General features: G+C 52.8%; 6 protein-coding genes across 6 annotated transcripts; 3 read left to right on the top strand and 3 right to left on the bottom strand.

Moving 5' to 3' along the window:
* Positions 1-1,252: 1,252 nt before the first annotated feature.
* Positions 1,253-4,507, bottom strand: CDEST_13101 (uncharacterized protein). Its single transcript, XM_062929257.1, has 2 exons — positions 3,474-4,507; positions 1,253-3,260 (listed from the first exon to the last, which is right to left on the bottom strand). Exons 1-2 carry the CDS (start codon positions 3,528-3,530, stop codon positions 1,608-1,610), a joined length of 1,710 nt encoding a protein of 569 aa, XP_062785308.1. The 5' UTR covers positions 3,531-4,507; the 3' UTR covers positions 1,253-1,607.
* Positions 4,508-5,505: 998 nt separating this feature from the next.
* CDEST_13100 (uncharacterized protein) lies at positions 5,506-6,657 on the top strand. The gene has a single exon (XM_062929256.1). The coding sequence runs from the start codon at positions 6,234-6,236 to the stop codon at positions 6,453-6,455; it is 222 nt and encodes a 73-aa protein (XP_062785307.1). The 5' UTR covers positions 5,506-6,233; the 3' UTR covers positions 6,456-6,657.
* A 1-nt stretch (position 6,658) lies between these two features.
* On the top strand, positions 6,659-8,533 carry CDEST_13099 (Putative zn(2)Cys(6) fungal-type DNA-binding domain, Zinc finger C2H2-type). The gene is made up of 5 exons (XM_062929255.1): positions 6,659-6,904; positions 6,983-7,761; positions 7,818-7,955; positions 8,004-8,107; positions 8,166-8,533. The coding sequence occupies exons 1-5, from the start codon at positions 6,820-6,822 to the stop codon at positions 8,485-8,487; spliced, it is 1,428 nt and encodes a 475-aa protein (XP_062785306.1). The 5' UTR covers positions 6,659-6,819; the 3' UTR covers positions 8,488-8,533.
* Positions 8,534-8,596: 63 nt separating this feature from the next.
* On the bottom strand, positions 8,597-9,322 carry CDEST_13098 (Putative short-chain dehydrogenase/reductase SDR, NAD(P)-binding domain superfamily; the record flags this gene model as incomplete). The annotated part of the gene is made up of 1 exon (XM_062929254.1): positions 8,597-9,322. The coding sequence occupies one exon, from the start codon at positions 9,320-9,322 to the stop codon at positions 8,597-8,599; it is 726 nt and encodes a 241-aa protein (XP_062785305.1).
* Positions 9,323-13,431: 4,109 nt separating this feature from the next.
* CDEST_13097 (uncharacterized protein) lies at positions 13,432-14,683 on the top strand (the record flags this gene model as incomplete). The annotated part of the gene is made up of 3 exons (XM_062929253.1): positions 13,432-13,527; positions 13,604-13,653; positions 13,738-14,683. 3 exons carry the CDS (start codon positions 13,432-13,434, stop codon positions 14,681-14,683), a joined length of 1,092 nt encoding a protein of 363 aa, XP_062785304.1.
* Positions 14,684-14,788: 105 nt separating this feature from the next.
* CDEST_13096 (Putative cytochrome P450) lies at positions 14,789-16,746 on the bottom strand. Its single transcript, XM_062929252.1, has 4 exons — positions 16,503-16,746; positions 16,207-16,403; positions 15,132-16,133; positions 14,789-15,067 (listed from the first exon to the last, which is right to left on the bottom strand). The coding sequence occupies exons 1-4, from the start codon at positions 16,711-16,713 to the stop codon at positions 14,942-14,944; spliced, it is 1,536 nt and encodes a 511-aa protein (XP_062785303.1). The 5' UTR covers positions 16,714-16,746; the 3' UTR covers positions 14,789-14,941.
* Between the last annotated feature and the right edge of the window lie 1,134 nt (positions 16,747-17,880).

Raw genomic sequence — 17,880 nt, 5'->3', positions numbered from 1 at the left:
TTCCAAGACCCTTGGAGCAACCGGGATTGGGATTCCTTTCCTGGGCCCGGCCGGCCGTTGCGTCGAGGATGTGTTTTATTTTATTCCTCTTCTCTCGTGGCCGCCTAGCCTTGCGGGGCCAAAAGAGGATACGTAAGTCTTGGTATCACATATGCAATGCAGGGTTGATGATGAGGTGAGATGACGGAAAGGAGATTTGGTTTAGGAGGGAGAGGGAGGGGGGCTCTCAAGGGAGTTGGGGGCTGTGTACCCATTTCGCCCTCTCAGTTCGACTTTCTCACACACACCTCGACAGCACCGAGCCTCCTTTGAAGAATGATTCCTGATGGGGACCGAGGATTGACGACCATCAAGCGACGACGACATGGCTGCATATCTGGAGCTGAGGAAGAGAGAGAGAGAGAGAGAGGTTGACTAGGACTAAAGTTTTGCTCAGGTTGCTTGCTCCCTGAATAGAACAAGCGGGACCGACTAAGAACAAGGTTGGCATCCTTGCGCCTAACCGAGTCCCGACTCGGTGGTTCTGGGGAATGAATGTCTGAGAGACGCGAGACAGACGTGGTAGCGTTGAGGAGAAAAAGAAGGGGATGACCCTTCCGTGTCCGTCTTCAGCTCTGATAAAAAGCTCGGAGACCAAGGATGGATGGGGGTTCATGCCCAAGCAAGCAAACGACTGTGCGAGGTCAACCGGCAGAAGCAGAACATCGAAACCTGGCGAATGTGCATTGCGAGTGCAGGGCCGGTGGGCGGCATACCGCACTGGCGAAACCCCGAGGGCTTGGTGATGGCGAGAGGGAACCTGGAAAGTAGAAAAGCTGACATGCGTCCTTTGTGCCCCCTCCCCGACTCGTGTATCCATCTCTCTACCTCTCCTTAAACCCTTTGTGACTCGTCCGTTACCGCCTTTAGGTTTGCGCTGCCGCGTTCAGCTGACGGCATCTGGACTTGGTGTGTCCATGGTCTGATAGTGAACTTCCCCCCCCATCTCCGATTCAGCCCTACGCCTTTTGGTTGGTCCATAGTCCGGCCAACCTGACCAGCCTGACCAGCCTTATGGAACACCGCCACCGCTCTCCATCCGAGCTAATTATCGATGATGTGTGGTTGGCCAGTCGGCTCAATTCTTGTGTCGGCCAAACCTCAGGGATGGTGCTCTAACGGCAGTTGCCGTCATGGCTGTCGTCTGACCGGTCAACAATGGTTTGGTAGGGAAAACGAGAGAGAGAAAGTGGTGATACACCCGTAGGTGTGCTTGAGATAATGTTTATCGTTGTCGTCGATTATTTTCTATCGATCGCTCAGATGCCATGTAACAGCAGCCTCTATGTACGTCCTTCTCCCCAATAGTATGATGATGATAATGATGATGATGATGCAAAGAAGAAGAAAAAGGAAAAAAAAGAAAAAAGACAGCTTATCAGTCCATAGTACCATTTCCTTCCGTCCCTTTACAAACCCAACTCCGTTCCAGGCTGGGGGAGCAGCCAACTGTCCCGAGCCATATGCATCGTTTGTTTCCCATTCCTCGTAGGTCTTTGTCCCTTGTCTGTCGTCTCTCGTTTTTCGTTTTTCGTCCGTTGTTCTTGGTTCTTCGTGGTCGCGTCTCTTTAAAACACCAGAGCAGAGACCCTCTCCTCCCGGTCCCGGTGTTCCTTCTCCTTCTTCTTGAACAAGTTCTTGAGCATGTTGTTCTTCTTGGGCCGCAGCACCGCCTCGACAGCCTCGTTCTCCTCCTTTTGCCGGCTGCCGTCCTCGATGGCCAGCGTCGGCGCCCGCTCGCTGCGCTTCGACCGGGAGCTGCGGTGGCTGCGGTGGCTGCTGGCAACGCTCTCGGCGTCCCTCTCTCTCTCCCTCTCGGACCCCGCCACACTGCTCATGCGTTCGGGCGCTTGGGACTCGCGCGCACTGCTGCTGCGGTGCGACCGCGACGAGTGGTGCGACTTTTCCGTCCTCTCCGTTCTTTCTGTCCTCTCCGTCCTCTCCGTCCTCGAGCTGCGGTGCGTCCTGGAGCTGCGCTGCGTACGGAAACTCCGCTCCGTGTGGGTGTCCGGGTCGCCGCGCATCGAACGCGCCGCCTCGGGGCTGATGAGCTCCGTGTCGGCGCTCTCGTCCTCGCCAAACGGCGCGATGCCACGCCGCCAGCTCTCGATCGAGCTAAGCTCCTCGTCGAGCCGCGGGTCGAGCACGTACGCCTCGTCGTACGCGACGCTGCCCTCCCGCGGCTGGCCATAGGCGTCGCCGTACTGCTGCTCCAGCGGCGGGTAGTCGTACTCGATTGCATGCGGGGCGGGCTGGGCCTCGAGTGCGATGGCGTTGGCGATGGCTGCCTGCCTCTGGGCCTGCGCGTCCTTGATCTGCTTCACAATCTTCCACCCGCCGAACATGACCACCGTGATGCCGATGCTCGCGCCCGCCGCGATGAGGAACTGCGGCGATGCGAGCAGCGCGAAGACGGCGGGCGAGCCTCCCTTGATAACGGACAGGAAGGCCGGCGACATTTGCTTCAGCAGCGTCGACAGCTCGGCGAGTGTCAGCGCTACGGCGGCGGCGGCGTCCGGGTTCCCCTGCAGGTGAGCGATGGTCGCCGTGGCCGAGTGGTGCATGCACTTGGCCTCGTCAAGAAGCCCCTCGACCCTGGCAACGAGCGTCTTTGCCTCTCTCTCCTTGGTCATGGGGTCCAGGTCGGTGCGGTCCTGCAGATCGGGCGGGATGTTGCCGTAGGCAAGATCCATGTCGATATCTTTCTCCTTGCGGTCCTTGGCCAGCACGGGCATGGACATGGTGCGCGGGACCATGGAGCCGCGGATCGTCGCCGAGTCCGCGATGGTCTCGCTGCCTGTCGGTGCCGTCGTGTAGTGATGCAGCGTCGGGCGGCTCATGGCCATGTCGCGCGGCGCCGTCTCGGCATAGGGAACGCGGTAGGCGGAGGGAGGCGGTGCCCTCGACGGCGTGACGCTCGAGACTTCGGAATGCGTCTTGAGGTTGTCCTCGGTCAGGGCCCGGCGAGGGTAGTACTCAACGTCGTGGTCGTGGTATCGGTGGCTCGACCGGGACCGTCTGGAGCGGTGACTCCTCCGGGAACTGGCCACGGAACGGCCATCGTCGTGCGAGTAGCGGCGGTCAAAAGCCTCGGGCGGGAGATCGCGAGAGGTGTCGAAGGTCTGCGCGCGCTTGAGGACCTCGCGATCGGCCTTGATGGCGGCCTTCTTCTCTTGATAGGATGCTTTGGCTTCCTTGAAGATACCGGCTAGTTGTTTGCCCTAGAAGCCAGAAAAAAAGAAAAGATAGTACGTCAGCTATTGGATCCCATCTCCTTCGTCTGAGAGCTATAGAATGTCTATGTTGCTTGTATCTTGAGGATGAGGAGAGGGGGTTCAGATTTAAGGGCCGGATCGCAAAAAAGACATGGGAGTCTGAAAGAGGGGCGGTGGAGAGCAGAATGCGATGGGTGTGAGCCCGAGAAAGTGACTTACGGTACTTATGATCTTGCCCGAGTTATTGATGATGGTGACCGTCTGTGTAAGGGCCATGATGATTTATAGCCACCTGCCCGGTCTCCTTCACCGAGCAAGTGAGAGTTTGGAGGCGAGGTTAAGTCTGAGAGAGAGGGAGACGACGTAAGTGCGTATGTGTGTGTGTGTCGGGGATGAAAGCTGAGGTGTGTGAGAGACACACACAGGCGGTGACCTGGCGTGGTGTTTGCTGCGGGCTCTCCTAGCCGGTTTTTGAGGCTTCTCTCGCCTTTTAAGTGACGACAGGGCTCAGGGTAGTAAATGTACTTCGAACTAGTCGTGCAATATGGGGAGAGACGTGGCTATTGGTCCTTGGATGCCGTCTGTGTTTTTTTTTTTTTTTGGAAGAAGGGGGAGGCTGGTTCGGAGATCCAGAGGGAGCCCGGTCCACCGCCAAAATCCCGTCTTCTTCGCTGGTCGAGGGAGCCACTTGAAGGGGGCACTCTCAGGGCGCAAGGTCCCGCGCCGTTGACGATGCGGTGAGGGAAAGGAGGCGGCCCCTAAAACGCAAACACCTCAAGCCGATGTGGGTATTGATTGACTTAGGTGACAGGGCCACAGCCAACGGAGCCTAGGGCGGAGGAGACCGAGGACGGGTTTGCAAATCCGCCCCACAAAGCCTCGAAACGGATCAAGGCCCCCCCGGAAATGCTGTGACGCTTGAGGGCTGGAGGGGGGGAGAAGGAGAGGGGAGCTTTGGACGTTGCTAAAGTGGACGACGCGTGACGGACGTGAGCCGGAAGGATGAGAAGGTGAAGTGGGGGTTCAGAGGTTGGGAAATCTCCAAATCCAAGGCGCCTGTGATAATGACCAAAACAAAGCCAGTTTGGTGGCACGCAAAATGTAGGGGAGAGATTCGTGAGTAACTCGATCCTTTTCCACGGTACAGCTGAGCTGCGTGATGTTGGAGAGACAAGTCACTGTTCTGACTGTATATACTGTTGGGCGAGATGAGAGCAAAGGGAGCGGGGAGAAGAGGGCAAAAGAAGCCTAGGACGAGGGGGGACGGTCTAGAGGGGGGGCACATCGACATGAAATACACCCGTCAACTACACCTTGTCTCGGGGCATGCAACTTAATGGAAGCAGAACTTGGAATTGATCCATTGGGAGAGACATGTCAAACGCCCGAGCCGACGCCAGCTGCACATAGGGAAAGCAAAGTCTGGTAGATCACATCGGAACTCTTTTCGTCGTCGGTAGCGTCGGTCTCTCCCTAATCTCACTCTCAATCTCACACACGCTGTGCCTAGATCCATCAAACCCGCGTCGCATTCGCGGTCGCAGCAGTCACAGACAACCCTCCCATCTCTTTCTTGGAGGGGGATAGAAGATGGAAGTAGCCACCCCTCCCCCTTGGAGGGGGGCGACAAGACCAGCCCAGACCGTTCAAGACAGGGCGGCATCCCGGCGATTGGTCCTGGGATAGCCTATGAGTGCGCCCCTTTAACAGTTTTGGGCCTCGTTGCAGCTGGACACTTCAAAAGGCACAAGACGAATGTGGACGCAAACTGGCCAAACGGAACGGAACGGGAATCTTCTTGGCCTCGACAAGTCCAACTAAATTGAGAACCGGCCGACCTCTCACACCACAAGCTTCAGCTGGGTCTGGCCCACCTCACTCTCACCACTCACTCACCTCTCTCGCGGCTCACCTCAGTGACGGACCATGTCCTTGCCCTCCCTCTGGTCTCGGCTTCTTCCCGCCATTCCGCCGGCCATTCGTCCCCTTTTTCCAGCCCTCCTCACCGCATCACGACACCAACCCATCAGCCGGTCAAGGATCGCTTAAGTAGAAGGACCACACTCGAAAGAGGGGGGATTCCCGCTGGTGCAAAGTCAGTTGTCACGGCTCTTCCGCCGTTGGTCCGTTGGTCGGCCCCTCTCCCCCCTCCCCATCGCTGCATGAAGCACGCACGATGAGGTCGTACAGCTTCACTTTCTGAATCGGCGCCGCTCTCCCCATCTTCTGTTCCTGTATTGCTACCCAGCACCCGACACCCTGTTCCTGACGCCGTGCGTTGCAACACCGACAGCTTGGCTAAAAAGCCGTTAGCCGTCGGCCTTCGTCACAATGGAATGTCACTGTCGTGGGCGGCGAGCAGTTGCGGGGCCGGCAGAATCGCCCGAATGCTCCTCATGAGCCATTTGAACCAGTCTGATCTATGGTCACCCAAGTGGCTGTCGGCTGTTTCGGCTTTCTCTCATATTTACTCTCGCCCTCACTTACAAAACCACCACATTCGCCCGCCTTTTTCGCCATAACCACTCCGTTCATTGGGCCCCAAATGCCCCTGTCAATCAGTCAATCAGCACTCTCGTCAACACCATCGAACAAACTGCAGCCGCCGATCCTGCCACACCATCATCGGGCTCCCCCTTCCTCTTCATTGGGTTGCCATGCACCCGCGACACCTCTCTAGCCGCACGGCATAATCCCCGCCCGCCGTCTTGGCCGTGGTCGTAGCCGTGGTCTTAAAACTGACGATCATCCGCCTGCCGCCAGGTGCTTAGATAAATCCAACTGCTCAGAGCGCGACACGACAGCAGGTGGCAATTGTCACTGCCGAACACAACCCGCTATTTGGCTCAAGCCTCAAAGTCCGGTCCCTAGAGGCTTCATCTGATCTCGGGGGGGGGGGGGGGGAGGCCCCGGCCGGGTGTTCTCAAGATCACATCTGGAATTGTGTGTCGGCTGTCTCGGTACCAGGATCGCTTGTTCATGCCAAATGCTAGTGAGCACCAATGTTGCCTGCAGTCGCGCGGTTGGCTAAAATGGCCCTGCGGTTGTTCAGTAACCGCCTGCATTACCATTTTCTCGACGACCAAAAGTCTGCAGAGCTCCTGTAGCCGCCAAGTGCGTGGCTCAGCGCGTCAGTCACCACGCAAATGCTCAGCCACCTGCCAGCGAAGACCTTCACGACGGGGGCCATTTCTATTCTAGTACTCTGGACTTTTTCTTCTTCTCCCTCTTCTTCATCTTGTCCTACTTTTCTGTATTCTTCACTCTGTACACCGGACCGTAATCTGTGCACAGTTATCCGTTACGCTCTTCAGGTAACAACTGCGATTAACGAATCAAACTCATCAGGCGTTGGCCGCCGTTGCCCAGTTGGCTCCAACTCTTGCTGACAAATGCGATCCGAGGAGCGCCCGGCTTTGCTTCTCTGTCCGTCTCGCGTCCCCTGAATTGCCTGCTCCTGTCACCGAACAATGACCCATCTAAAAATCCCTGGAGCCTTTGAAATCTACAATCCGCCATCGTATAGCTGTCCAACGTCTGTCAAGAAAGAGCAAATCGTTCCAAAATGAGCCTAGATTTCGGCCTCACTCTGAGCGCCGCCGCTTCTGGAATCTCCTTCTGCAAAATGTGTGACAAGCCCTTCACTCAAGGTGCGTTTAGCTGTGACAGCCCCGCATCGTGCGCATCCACGCAATGCCCAAGATCTGACAAGACGCTGTTTCAATAAGAAACCGCACTGAAGAGACACCAGTCGTACTGTCGTCGCGCAAGAACGCGACCTCGGATCCGCCCAAAACCATGCCGAGAATGCAGCGTAGCCAAATGCAAGTGTAGCCTGCAACCCAACTGTGCACGTTGCATCAAGAAAGGCCTCGACTGTGTGTATCCCGAGACGACGAATCAAGGGACGGGAGGGCTTGCGACCACATCATCATCTGCTCAAATGCTTCTGGCCGAGAACGTTTCCTCATCCCAGACATTCGCTCAAGCTGATGTTCTGTCCTTTTCCCCCAATGACAGTCTATCTTGGGGCTCTCAATCACAGTCAATGGACCCGAATAATGCCATGCTCTTGGCAGATGGCACCGATCTCGGGCTGGACTTCGCTTTTGGTCTCGAGTCTCTGGATCAGAACATAAACGTCACAGACATGACACCGGCCCCAGAAGTTTACAAGTTGGTGATGTCCTCTTGTATCAACGGCGATAGGTTTGTTGAGACTTCCACGACGGATGCACCGTTCCCGCTCAGAAGTTTGTGTGCCCCGAGTCCGGTGGCCGAGAGCAGCGCCAATCTCATCAGACAAGCACTACGTTCATACCCCTACATGATGCTCCGTAGGTCGTCCTTTCCGCCTTTCATACACCCCCATCAAGACAAGGACCATCTTCCCGAGCCCCTTGCCAACTGTATGGGTATTGCTGTTCTTTTTGCGGCGCGGAACCGCGATACCAGACAGTTTTTGTGGAAATCGATTCGTGAAGAACAAGAGAGAAATCTAAGAGAGGTTCGCTCATTCATTGGTAATGCCCAGCTTTGGCGACGGCAGCTAACCTGGAAAAGATGGTCAATTATTCGCAATACGATGTGTTTGCGGCCTTACAGGCAGAACTTATCTACATCATTATGCGCGTTGTCGATGGTGGGGGTGCCCCGACCGAGAATCGAGACTACAACATGGCGATGCTGTTCGCTTACGAGGTAGGAGACTACCAACACGCGTCGATACTCCCGACTAACGGCTTCTAGTCGATGTGGAAACAGTTCATGATGGTCACTGACACCCCTTGCAATGTTGATTCGGCAAACTCACTATCGTGGGAAGATTGGATATTGAACGAATCCAGAACAAGGTGAGTTACCACCCACTTGTCCCAGGTCATAATGGCGCAACTAAACCCGCCCCGGTAGAATCTCTTGCGTGTGGTTTCTTGTTGCGCAGGTGGCCTCCGTTAGAGTAGGCATATCGTGTTTCGTGCTGGAAAGTTGGAAGGAATTACCTCTTCCCTGCCACAAGGCACAGTGGGCGGCTACTACAATGGAATCTTGGAAGGAGGAGACGGATGCTCTTTCATACATGCAGAACTCGTCACGGAGTATCACGTCGTTTGGAGAGCTGTGCGAGTGCCGCCGAGCCGCAAGCGACGCCAGGAATGCCGACAGGCTCGACAGTTGGAACTCTGGAGCGGATAACATTGGGAATCTCTTGAATCTAGTTACGACAATGATGTAGTACGGATTTGTATGTTACAATCATCCTTTTACTTCCCATTGCAACCGGTCAAAGTAATAAAATTCTCCCCCATACCCACGAGAACCTTTTAAACACTCCTTTGTACAGTCTACCAGGCAATGGGACCCTCGCGGTTGGAAAACGTGCCAGTGGGCCCTCCAGGAGCAGCGGTGGCCAATTCGACGATTCTCTCCGCACCCACTTCCACGGGTGCACCGGCATCCATGAATCCAGTCAATTTGGTTCTGATGAGTCCCGGGCAGACTGCGTTGGACGCCCCGCCTACCTCCTTCAGAAGGCGTGCATAGTTTACTGCAAGTATGTTCACGGCCGCTTTGCTGGCATCGTACGCCTTGTAGTCGATGTTGTAAAATGGTGTCTTCTCATCCAGGGAGCTCTCGAGAGAACCCATTGTGGAGGACACGAAGACGATGCGCGGATACTCGGCCTTGAGTAAAAGTGGGAGTGCCGCCTCGGACAACACAGCTGTACCAAAGACGTTGGTCTCGAAGGTCTTGCGGAAAAGGTCTCGAGTAGAGGTGAACGCTTCCGGATTAAGGTCGAGGAGGACGCCTGCGTTGTTGACGAGAACATCGAGCTTTCCGTGTGTTTTCTTGATGTGCTCAACGGCCTTGAGGATGGATTCATCGGAAAAGAGATCGAGTTGAACTGAAGAAACGGAGTGGCCATCTCGGATAAGAGAGTCGGCCAGCTTCGAGCCTGACTCTGGATTGCGAGATCCGATGATGACATGGAAGTTCGGCGACTTGGCCAGTTGGCGGACGACGGCCTCGCCAATGCCCGTGTTCCCTCCAGTAACAAGTGCGATGATCATTGTGAGAGATTCTGATTTGAGAATGAATAGAACGAAATGGAAGAATGTGAGACTTGGATGTAGAAGAGTTGTCTTTGCCTTGATGGGTCTGCATTGTGGTCTTGCTCATGACAGCGAAATCAGAGAGGTTTATATACTCATATTGGTATCATAACGCCAGAAGTATCATTACTACCACCACACATCTCATTAGTTCTGGATCACACAATTCCAAACTTAGCTACAATCGCGGAACCAATTTCGCCGCGACTTTTCACTCTCTAAATGCGCTGGCAAAATTGAGCGGCGAGAAGTGGATCCACCCCGGCCAATTTCGCCGGATGTGGGGTCAATGATGACGGAACGCCACTAAGTGCGAACATCCGCCTAGACACAGAGTTTATGAGAAGGATCGGTGTCGGAGACTGTTTGTTTTATTCTTTTAGAAAAAGAAAAAATAATTTAAACTGACCGCGGTAACCCACAAAGGATTGGGTGAAAAGCATAAGCTGTTGGTTAGACATAGCTTGGTAAAAATTTTGATTCAAATATTCAGATACAAGAACTTGATTGTGGTCTTCTCTAACGTCAACAACCCCTTATTCGTCCACCCCCCTTATTCGTCACCCCGCATCATAAGCATCACAACATAACTATTAATCGCTGAAATTAACACAACTAATTATCAGCTACTACAATACAGCTGCCAACACTTCCACTAGGGCTTCTACTACCGCCGGTTTCATCTAGACCATCGCTGACTTCGCCAGCCTCAATTTGAGCCCTGTGGATGTCTTTGATCCTTGCAAACTTAGTGTTGGGGTCTATCTTAACTGCCTTACGTTTCCTCTTCCTTATGCTGTCCATCTGGGACTCCATCATGCTGATCTTCAGCTGGGCAGCTCCCAGCTGATAATCCTTATCATAAAAGGCCTTTTGGACCTTTCTGAATAACAGCCGTTGGGTGCTGTTGTTGCTATTGCTGCTGTTATCCAACTTGCTGTATAAGTCCAGGTGATCCTTGAGCTCAGCTGGCTTCCTTGGTGTATTCCACGTGACTATAGTCGTATGAGAGTCCCAGTCATCAGCAGACCTACTCTGAGGCTGCTGATTTAGTGCTGAAGGGCTGTTGTCAGGCACCAAAGGATTCCTAAGGGGATAACTGGCAGAGACAGGCCATAACCCTGTCCGCTTCCACCCACTAGTGATATTCTGCCCTGTCAGAGCTGCCAGACGTGCCTTTCCATAGCAGCCAAGGAAGTTTCTCTTGCCCACAACAGTTGAATCGTTCCAGAGGTCCAAGTACCCTAGTTGCTTCCTATAGGCAGCCTTCAGAGGCCCAAAGACTGACTGATCAAGAGGCTGGAGGACGTGTGAGGTGTGAGGTGGCAGAAAAAGTAGGTAGATGTTGTTTTGATAGCATAGCCACATGAAGTCTGTTGAAACGTGGCTGCTGTGGCCATCCAGGATCATCAGCCTTGCCTCCGCCTTGCCCCCTGCCCCTGTCAATGGAATAAACACCTCCTTCAGCCACGTGACTGCTGTCTCGTCTGTTGTCCAGCCATTCTCAGTTGCTGTGAAGGTCCAGGTGGTATAAGGGCCAAGATCAAGAGGAAACCACTGCTGTTGGACTGATTTACCCTTGAATATAACAAGGGGCGGCAGAGCATGCCCATCAGCAGAGATACACTCGATCATAGAGGTCCAGGCTCGCGATCCAGGCTGTTTCCGCTGGACTGCCTTCACTTCAGCACATCCAAGGACTAGGCCGTTAGATCCCTTGCCCTCAAGGATTCCAGTCTCGTCGATATTATATCGATTACGTGGCTTTATAGCCCTGACTTCTGGTATGGCGAGATGCTGAAACCATGGTCTGATGATATCAGCAGTTGCTCCATTAACACGGTTGGAATCGATAGATCGGCTTCTTTTAACCTTGATAGATGGGTTCCTTTTGATAAAGGCCTGGATCCAGTTCTTTCCAATAGGCTGGCTATCGCCACTGATCTGAAGGATCCTTTCTGCAAAGTCCTTCAGCTGGCGATGGGTTGGTGGAAGGCGTAGGGCATGCTGGATTCGCACCCATTCACTTAGATGATGCTCTTGATCAGTCGATAATCGCTGGCGATAGTTATTGCCTATAGATCTGGTTTGGCAGCCTCGCATGCGATACTCCAGTGTTGATCGAGGAATCCCCCATTCAATTGCAGCCCTCCTGACAGACTTGCCATCAGTAACAGCAATAAGGGCCTGTTGGATCTGATTTTCGGTATATTGACTCATAATGATAAGAGTAGTCTGTAGTGAAAGATTGATGTTGTTTGAGTAATAATTGCAATTGTTATAATAGTTTGAAATGAGGGGGTAGAAATCATGATCATAGGATTACGCGTCGTGCGGGGTGACGAATAAGGGGGGTGGACGAATAAGGGGTTGTTGACGTTATTTCCCGTCCCATCAAGAGAAATGCGTCATCTTTATTCAAACCCCTGGAGCAGGTGTCTGATATAAGACCGTCCTTTCTACGAAAAGAATCATTTGCTAAAATGTTTCAAGTTTCATTGGGCCTTCACACTTGTCAAGAAAGGACGATGAAATTGAAAAGCCTCATGAGTATCTCGAGCTTCGAGCTTCAAGAAAAAAAGACTGGACAGGAAGCTTGGATCAGCCTCCAGCGCTCGAGCTCTAAGAAAAGAAGAGCTGAGACTGATTCTGTTAACGTAAAAGGAGGGAGACAATACAAATAAGGGACAGAGCCCTTGGTGATTCAGCCTCGTGGATTTCGTCACAAGTTCGTACTTTCACATGGACTTTATCTACCAGGCTCAAAATTCCAGCGACAAACCATGACAACGAACTGATAACCATCTAATATAGCGGCAAGTTTGGCTTTACAAGTAGAATGAAATAACTGGACATCTAGGACATGAGACCATGACTTGAGTCAACGGTGGCAGATGATGGTCATTGCCTTACCTAAGAAGCTACCGATACGTCAGAACTTGAGCATAAATGGGAGCCGTGCGTTCGCATCCGCGTACTGGACCAGACTGCCAACTTGCTAATGGCTTCTGACTATTGATAATATGGGCAAGACCTCCTTGCTTGAATTTCGATGCCAGGATGATTCGTGTCCGCCGGGGGTTGCTCAAATTGTTATTCTCGTGACAGGACCTTGATTGCAATTTACCAAGCCAAAGAACGTGTACATTCAAATTGATCTTAAAAATGGTCTTGGTATTTGATTCAACTCCAATGGTTCATTTGTTTATACATGATGTAGCCACTTTCAAGTGCCACTGGATGGAGCGAGGTGTGAATTAGATTCCAACGACATAGAAGCAAGATAAACACAAATTCTTAGTGTGAGTATTGTTTCGAAGCAGCTTTAGATTCTACGATGAGACGTCAGCGAAAAATGAATGATTCCCAGAATTGACAAATGTCGAAAATGTTGTAAATTGTGTGACAAGCACTGACACTCCCGGTGAGGCGAGGCTCCGACGCAGGGGCTTATTTTGATACTCAAACACAGAGGCCAAAGAGATGTACACATGATTTGAAGAGCCGCAATGGCAAGGAGGATTTGTCAAATACTTCAGACGAACCGCTGTCTTTGCGCAGTCTTCGAAAGTGGCACATGCTTTCCTCGGCGTTTGTACCGCCCCGGCTCAACATACTTCTCACGCTGTGCCTACTGCTGGCGGCAGTCATAACAACACTTGATACTGTGCACGGATGAGGGTTCCTACAAGCATGTCGGGATGATTTTCGGTCAAACAAATCTCGAGACGTTTGGAAGGCATTCCAAAGTACCGTCTGTGACCGACGACGTACATTCCTACACACCGGGGGCTGCTTCACACGCCACTCATCCAGATTTAAGGTTCTGCTCATCATCGGCCGCTCTTTCAGCTTGCATATAATTAGAAAGGAGCTTGAGACCAAGAGTCATGTGTATAAATTCATGAAAGACCCCTGGTGCGACCCAAACGTGTTGTACGTGACCCCAAATTCATAATCGACTCATTCTTCCTGGATTGAAGAAGGCCGTTTCCACTCCTTTCACTATTTTTTTTTCTCGTTCTTCTGGAAAACAAGAAAATTGTGTCACACGATCGAATAACGAAATGCGTGGTTTCTCTATCGTGGCTTCTGCCCTGTGTGCCAGCTATGTCGCTGCACAGGGGGCTGTTTGCTTTGACGACCTTGATTGCGCCCTCACTGTAAGATCTAAAGACCCACCTGACCAATGTGTCATTCCGAAGCACGAAAGATGCTAACCCTACTAATTTGTTTTAGGGACAGGCAAATGCCAAATGTGTGAGAGCCCAAGCTGGTGGTATTACAGGGTAAGCAAGATCGTCCACATTGAGGAGACCGCGAGGACGCAATGAGTTCGATTGACGGAGATTAGAAACTGACTTGAATAACAGAAATTGCGCAACCGGTGCAGCTGCTGGGGCAGCAAAGAATCAGGGCAAACAGAATGCTGCTGCAGACCCCTTGACAGCGCTACTTGGCGGTCTCACGGGCAAAAAGGCCACCGGGAAGGCCGCCGGCGCCGCAGCTCCAGCAAAGTCAAAGGCAAAGGCGGCGTCGGGTAAGGGGAAGGGAAAGGGATCGACAATTGGGGCTAGGCAAGCTGCTGCTGCACCAGCGGCAGATCCCATCGGTTCGGTCTTGGGGACTCTGACTGGCAAGCAAAACGGACAAGCAGCCGGTGCTGCAGCTCCGGCTGGTTCCCAAGCAGCTGACCCCATCACCGCAGTTCTTGGAACAGCCGCTGGCGTGCTAAAAGGCAAAGGAGCCCAGCCGGCCGGCGCAGCTGCTCCGGCCGGCTCTCAAGCAGCTGATCCCGTCAACGCAGTTCTTGGAACCGCCGCCGGCGTGCTTAAAGGGAAAGGGGCCCAGGTTCTTGGAGCCGCCGCCAACGTCCTCAAAGGCAAAGGTGCCCAGCCTGCCGCCGCCGCCCCGCCCCCCCCTGCCGCAGCTCCGGCTGCTGGAAAGCCTGCTCCTCCAGCCGCCGCCCCTCCAGCCGCCGCTCCTCCGGCTGCTGCTCCTCCGGCCGCTCCGCCAGCTGGAAAACCCTCTTCCCCTCCTGCTGCTGCCCCACCTGCAGCACCTGCAGCCGGAAAACCGGCCCCACCTCCGGCCGCCGCTCCGCCCCCAGCTGCTCCGGCCGCAGGCAAGCCTGCTCCCCCGCCAGCTGCACCTCCAGCTGCCGCTGCTCCTCCCGCTCCGGCCGCGGGCAAGCCTGCTCCCCCACCAGCTGCCGCCGCTCCCGCTCCTCCTCCCGCCGCTGCACCAGCTGCTGGGCCTCCTGGCGGACGGCCCATTCCAGCTTCACCCAGCAAGCGAGCTCGTCGCGTTCGTTTCTAGGAAAGCTTAAGGATTTTTGAGTTGGCGTATCAGGTTACTTTGTGCTCTGCCCTATATTCGTACTGGAGTGAGAAATCGAACGCAATGTCACAGTTGCCAGGCTAGGCTTGAAATCAATGCATTGAGACTTTTACACTATGAAATGTTACACCTAAGACACATCGCATTATCCCTATGAAACTCAGGATAAAACTAGGTCTTTGCTGAGTTTGATACCCTCCCGAGAGAACATTGTCAAATATCCTGACCAAATAGGCATTAGGCTTCGGCGTTTCTCTCCGTAACCTGTACCCACATGTCCGAAATCACAAACAGCCCCATGCAGTTATGCGCTTTCCATGGTCGAGCTGGGTCAATCGGTGCCAAATCGAAGTTTCGGAATATCTGTTATGAGTCTCGAGTCAGTATAACACTAGAGAGCCATTGTTATGATCATATCAGCACGCACCTCGAATATGGTCTTGGAGAGTTCCATCTGCGCCACTGGCTTCCCTAAACACATGAACTTGCCATGTCCAAAGACAAGGTCGTTGGTCCGCACCATGAGTGCAAGCTTGTCGACATCTTGCTCAAACCATCTCTCTGGCCGAAAGGCGTTTGCATCCTTGCCATATACTTCCCGACTGCGATGCATAGCATACGCAGAGTATCCTATGCAGACACCACCTGGTAGGAAGACATTTTCCCCATCAACCTCAACGGTATCACCGCCTGGTGGAGTGTCTCGCGAGAAAATGTTTACCACGGGGGGCCGCATCCTCAGTGACTCGCGAATGATGGCTTGCAAGTAAGATAACTTCCTCGCCTGCGCCAATGTAATGAGACCTTCGCCTTTTCGCGGAGCGGTACCATCGCTCACAGCAATGTCAATCTCGCTTTGAAGCTTGGCGTAAACCCGGGGATTTGTCATGATCTGGAGAATAGTACCTCGAAGCCCGGCCGCAGTCGTATCGGACCCCGCAATGATTTGCTCGAGTGCCTCGGATCGTAACTCGTCACCGCTTAAGCCGTGACGAATGAATGAGGCGAGCATGTCTGATCGCTCGTCGGTATCTTTTGACGTGCGTTCGTCGACGTAACGAAAGCAGGCCGCGATCATTTTTCCAAACCCATTATTGTCTGTTGGCGAGGGAGCAAGAAACCTGCCGATGAAAGGTGCCTGCGCCATCCAGCTGACTCCCAAAGCAACGGTCAAGCCAACGGCAGATAGGCCTTCCTCAGTCGACTTCAGGTAGTCATCCACATCGTTATCGGCCCGCAGCATTCCGAATGCCTTGCCCAGACCGACAGAGCTGATCACATCAAGCGTGAAGTATTGGATCTTTTTTGCCAGATCCATTGGCATAGTTTCAGCATTGGAAGAGAGGTACTTGGATCTGATCAGGTATATCAGCTCTTCAAGACGCTGATCAATCGTCGGCTCGAGGTCAAGATTCTCCCTGCCAGAGTACTTCAGGTGTTGCTAAGTCAGCCAGGATGCTTGGACCATCGAGTGGGTTGTGAAGTAACGGAAGGGAACGCACGCCCGGGGCCATCTGTTTCCGTCTCATGTCATGTTTCTCGTTGTCTGTCTGCGTGAACACATTATCCCTCCGATATTCAACGCGGCAAGCGTGGTAATACCAGTCGGACCGTTTGTAGCTGGGTTGCTTGTTCACATGAGTCCAAACCTCGGGGGACGAGGTGATCAGCAACCCTGGCGCTATGCGTACAATCGGGCCTGCGCTGTTGTTAGTCACACTCCAAATCAACATGAATAAAGAGAGTGATGGGGTCTCTACAGTGTTAGATTCAGCTAGAAAATCAAAACGAAACGTACCGTATTTCTCATTCAATTCCGCGTACCACTCATGGCAGTTGGGCGTCACCATCGCTCTGCTATGGGGTAGATGTGTTAGGCTGCTCCACCAAGGCCCTGCGAATTGCCTAAGCTTGTAATAAAGTGTGATACGCCTGACGATGTATACACACGTCAGGGCGACGAGGGCTGGCACGGTTGCCCGTGCAAGAAGTGAACTGATATTGCTCATCTCGTGTTCAACCAGAGAGAGCGCAAGAGATTTTGTCTTCAGTACTGCACAAACTGTCTTGACCAAGTAGTATTTATATCAAGATTTGATTCCCCGCACTTGATGCAGCAGTGAGCCGGCTGGCTAACCGACCAGCCTGATGACAGAGTTGAGCCCCCAATCAGAGTCGAGGCAAACATCAGCAGCCCACCGAGGATTCGTTGGCTCCCTGTGTCTTGACATGGGTGAGTCTGAACTAACACTGGCAAAAGCGGACTTGTACCTATGAACGCCCCCTTGGCTGCATGCACCCGAGGGAGGGCAAGCTTGATTCTGCATTGTAGCCGGGCAGACACTTGACCGGCCCCGACCTACCCCTCTCCTGTCTTCCAATACATTGTAATCAACGAGATAAACGGGGGTTAAAAGGACTTCTTGGTGACGACAAGTGATTTCTGATGTTTAGTTCTTGTACGTAGTATGAATCTTGCATTCCCAACAAGTCTATGCAGAAGCTGTGTGTGGCAGGTAAGCAGTTTTCATTAGCGTATTACATTACCATTCGAGATTCTGATGACGCATGCACGATGCTGTATGTAATTTCTGATTCCCGGGTAAGCCCGTCGTTGGAGTAATTACTGGCCTTGGAAACTGTTGTCCTGAGATGAACGATATTTCAACGTTCTAGTGGCTAGATATAGCCACGCCTAGTTGTCAGTATCTGTCTGGAAGACATACAAACGAAACACGGTAACATAAGATGATATGCCATAGAGCACCGCCTTGAAGTTTTCACATGGGTAACTGATATTTTCTCAAACCCTAAGAAATTTCTGCATGCAAGTAGAACTAGAGTTCGAAAGTTGCACTGATTTTGCTGAACGAACCATGGGCCTTTGGTTGCCGAGATCATGTGAAAAATAGACGTGTTTATTCACACAATCATGCAAGATAATCTAGTCATAAGACACATGACTGCATAACAAAAACAGACTGAAACAAGCTCAACGGAAGCAACCCAACCAATCTTAGCACTCCATGTAACTGAGGACACTCGTGATCTGCGTAGCTGGGTATAAAACAGAACGAGGCACATACATGCTGGATAACAAAACGGCAATCACTTCAAGGTTTCGCAAGAGACTTTCACAAATTCTTTTGGAAATGCTAGCCAGGCGAAAGCGTTTG

Source organism: Colletotrichum destructivum, chromosome 9 (assembly GCF_034447905.1).
Source record: "Colletotrichum destructivum chromosome 9, complete sequence".
NCBI classification, from domain to species: domain Eukaryota; kingdom Fungi; phylum Ascomycota; class Sordariomycetes; order Glomerellales; family Glomerellaceae; genus Colletotrichum; species Colletotrichum destructivum.
The sequence above is the reverse complement of the archived record's forward strand: the minus strand, read 5'-3'. Positions and strand labels throughout refer to the sequence as shown.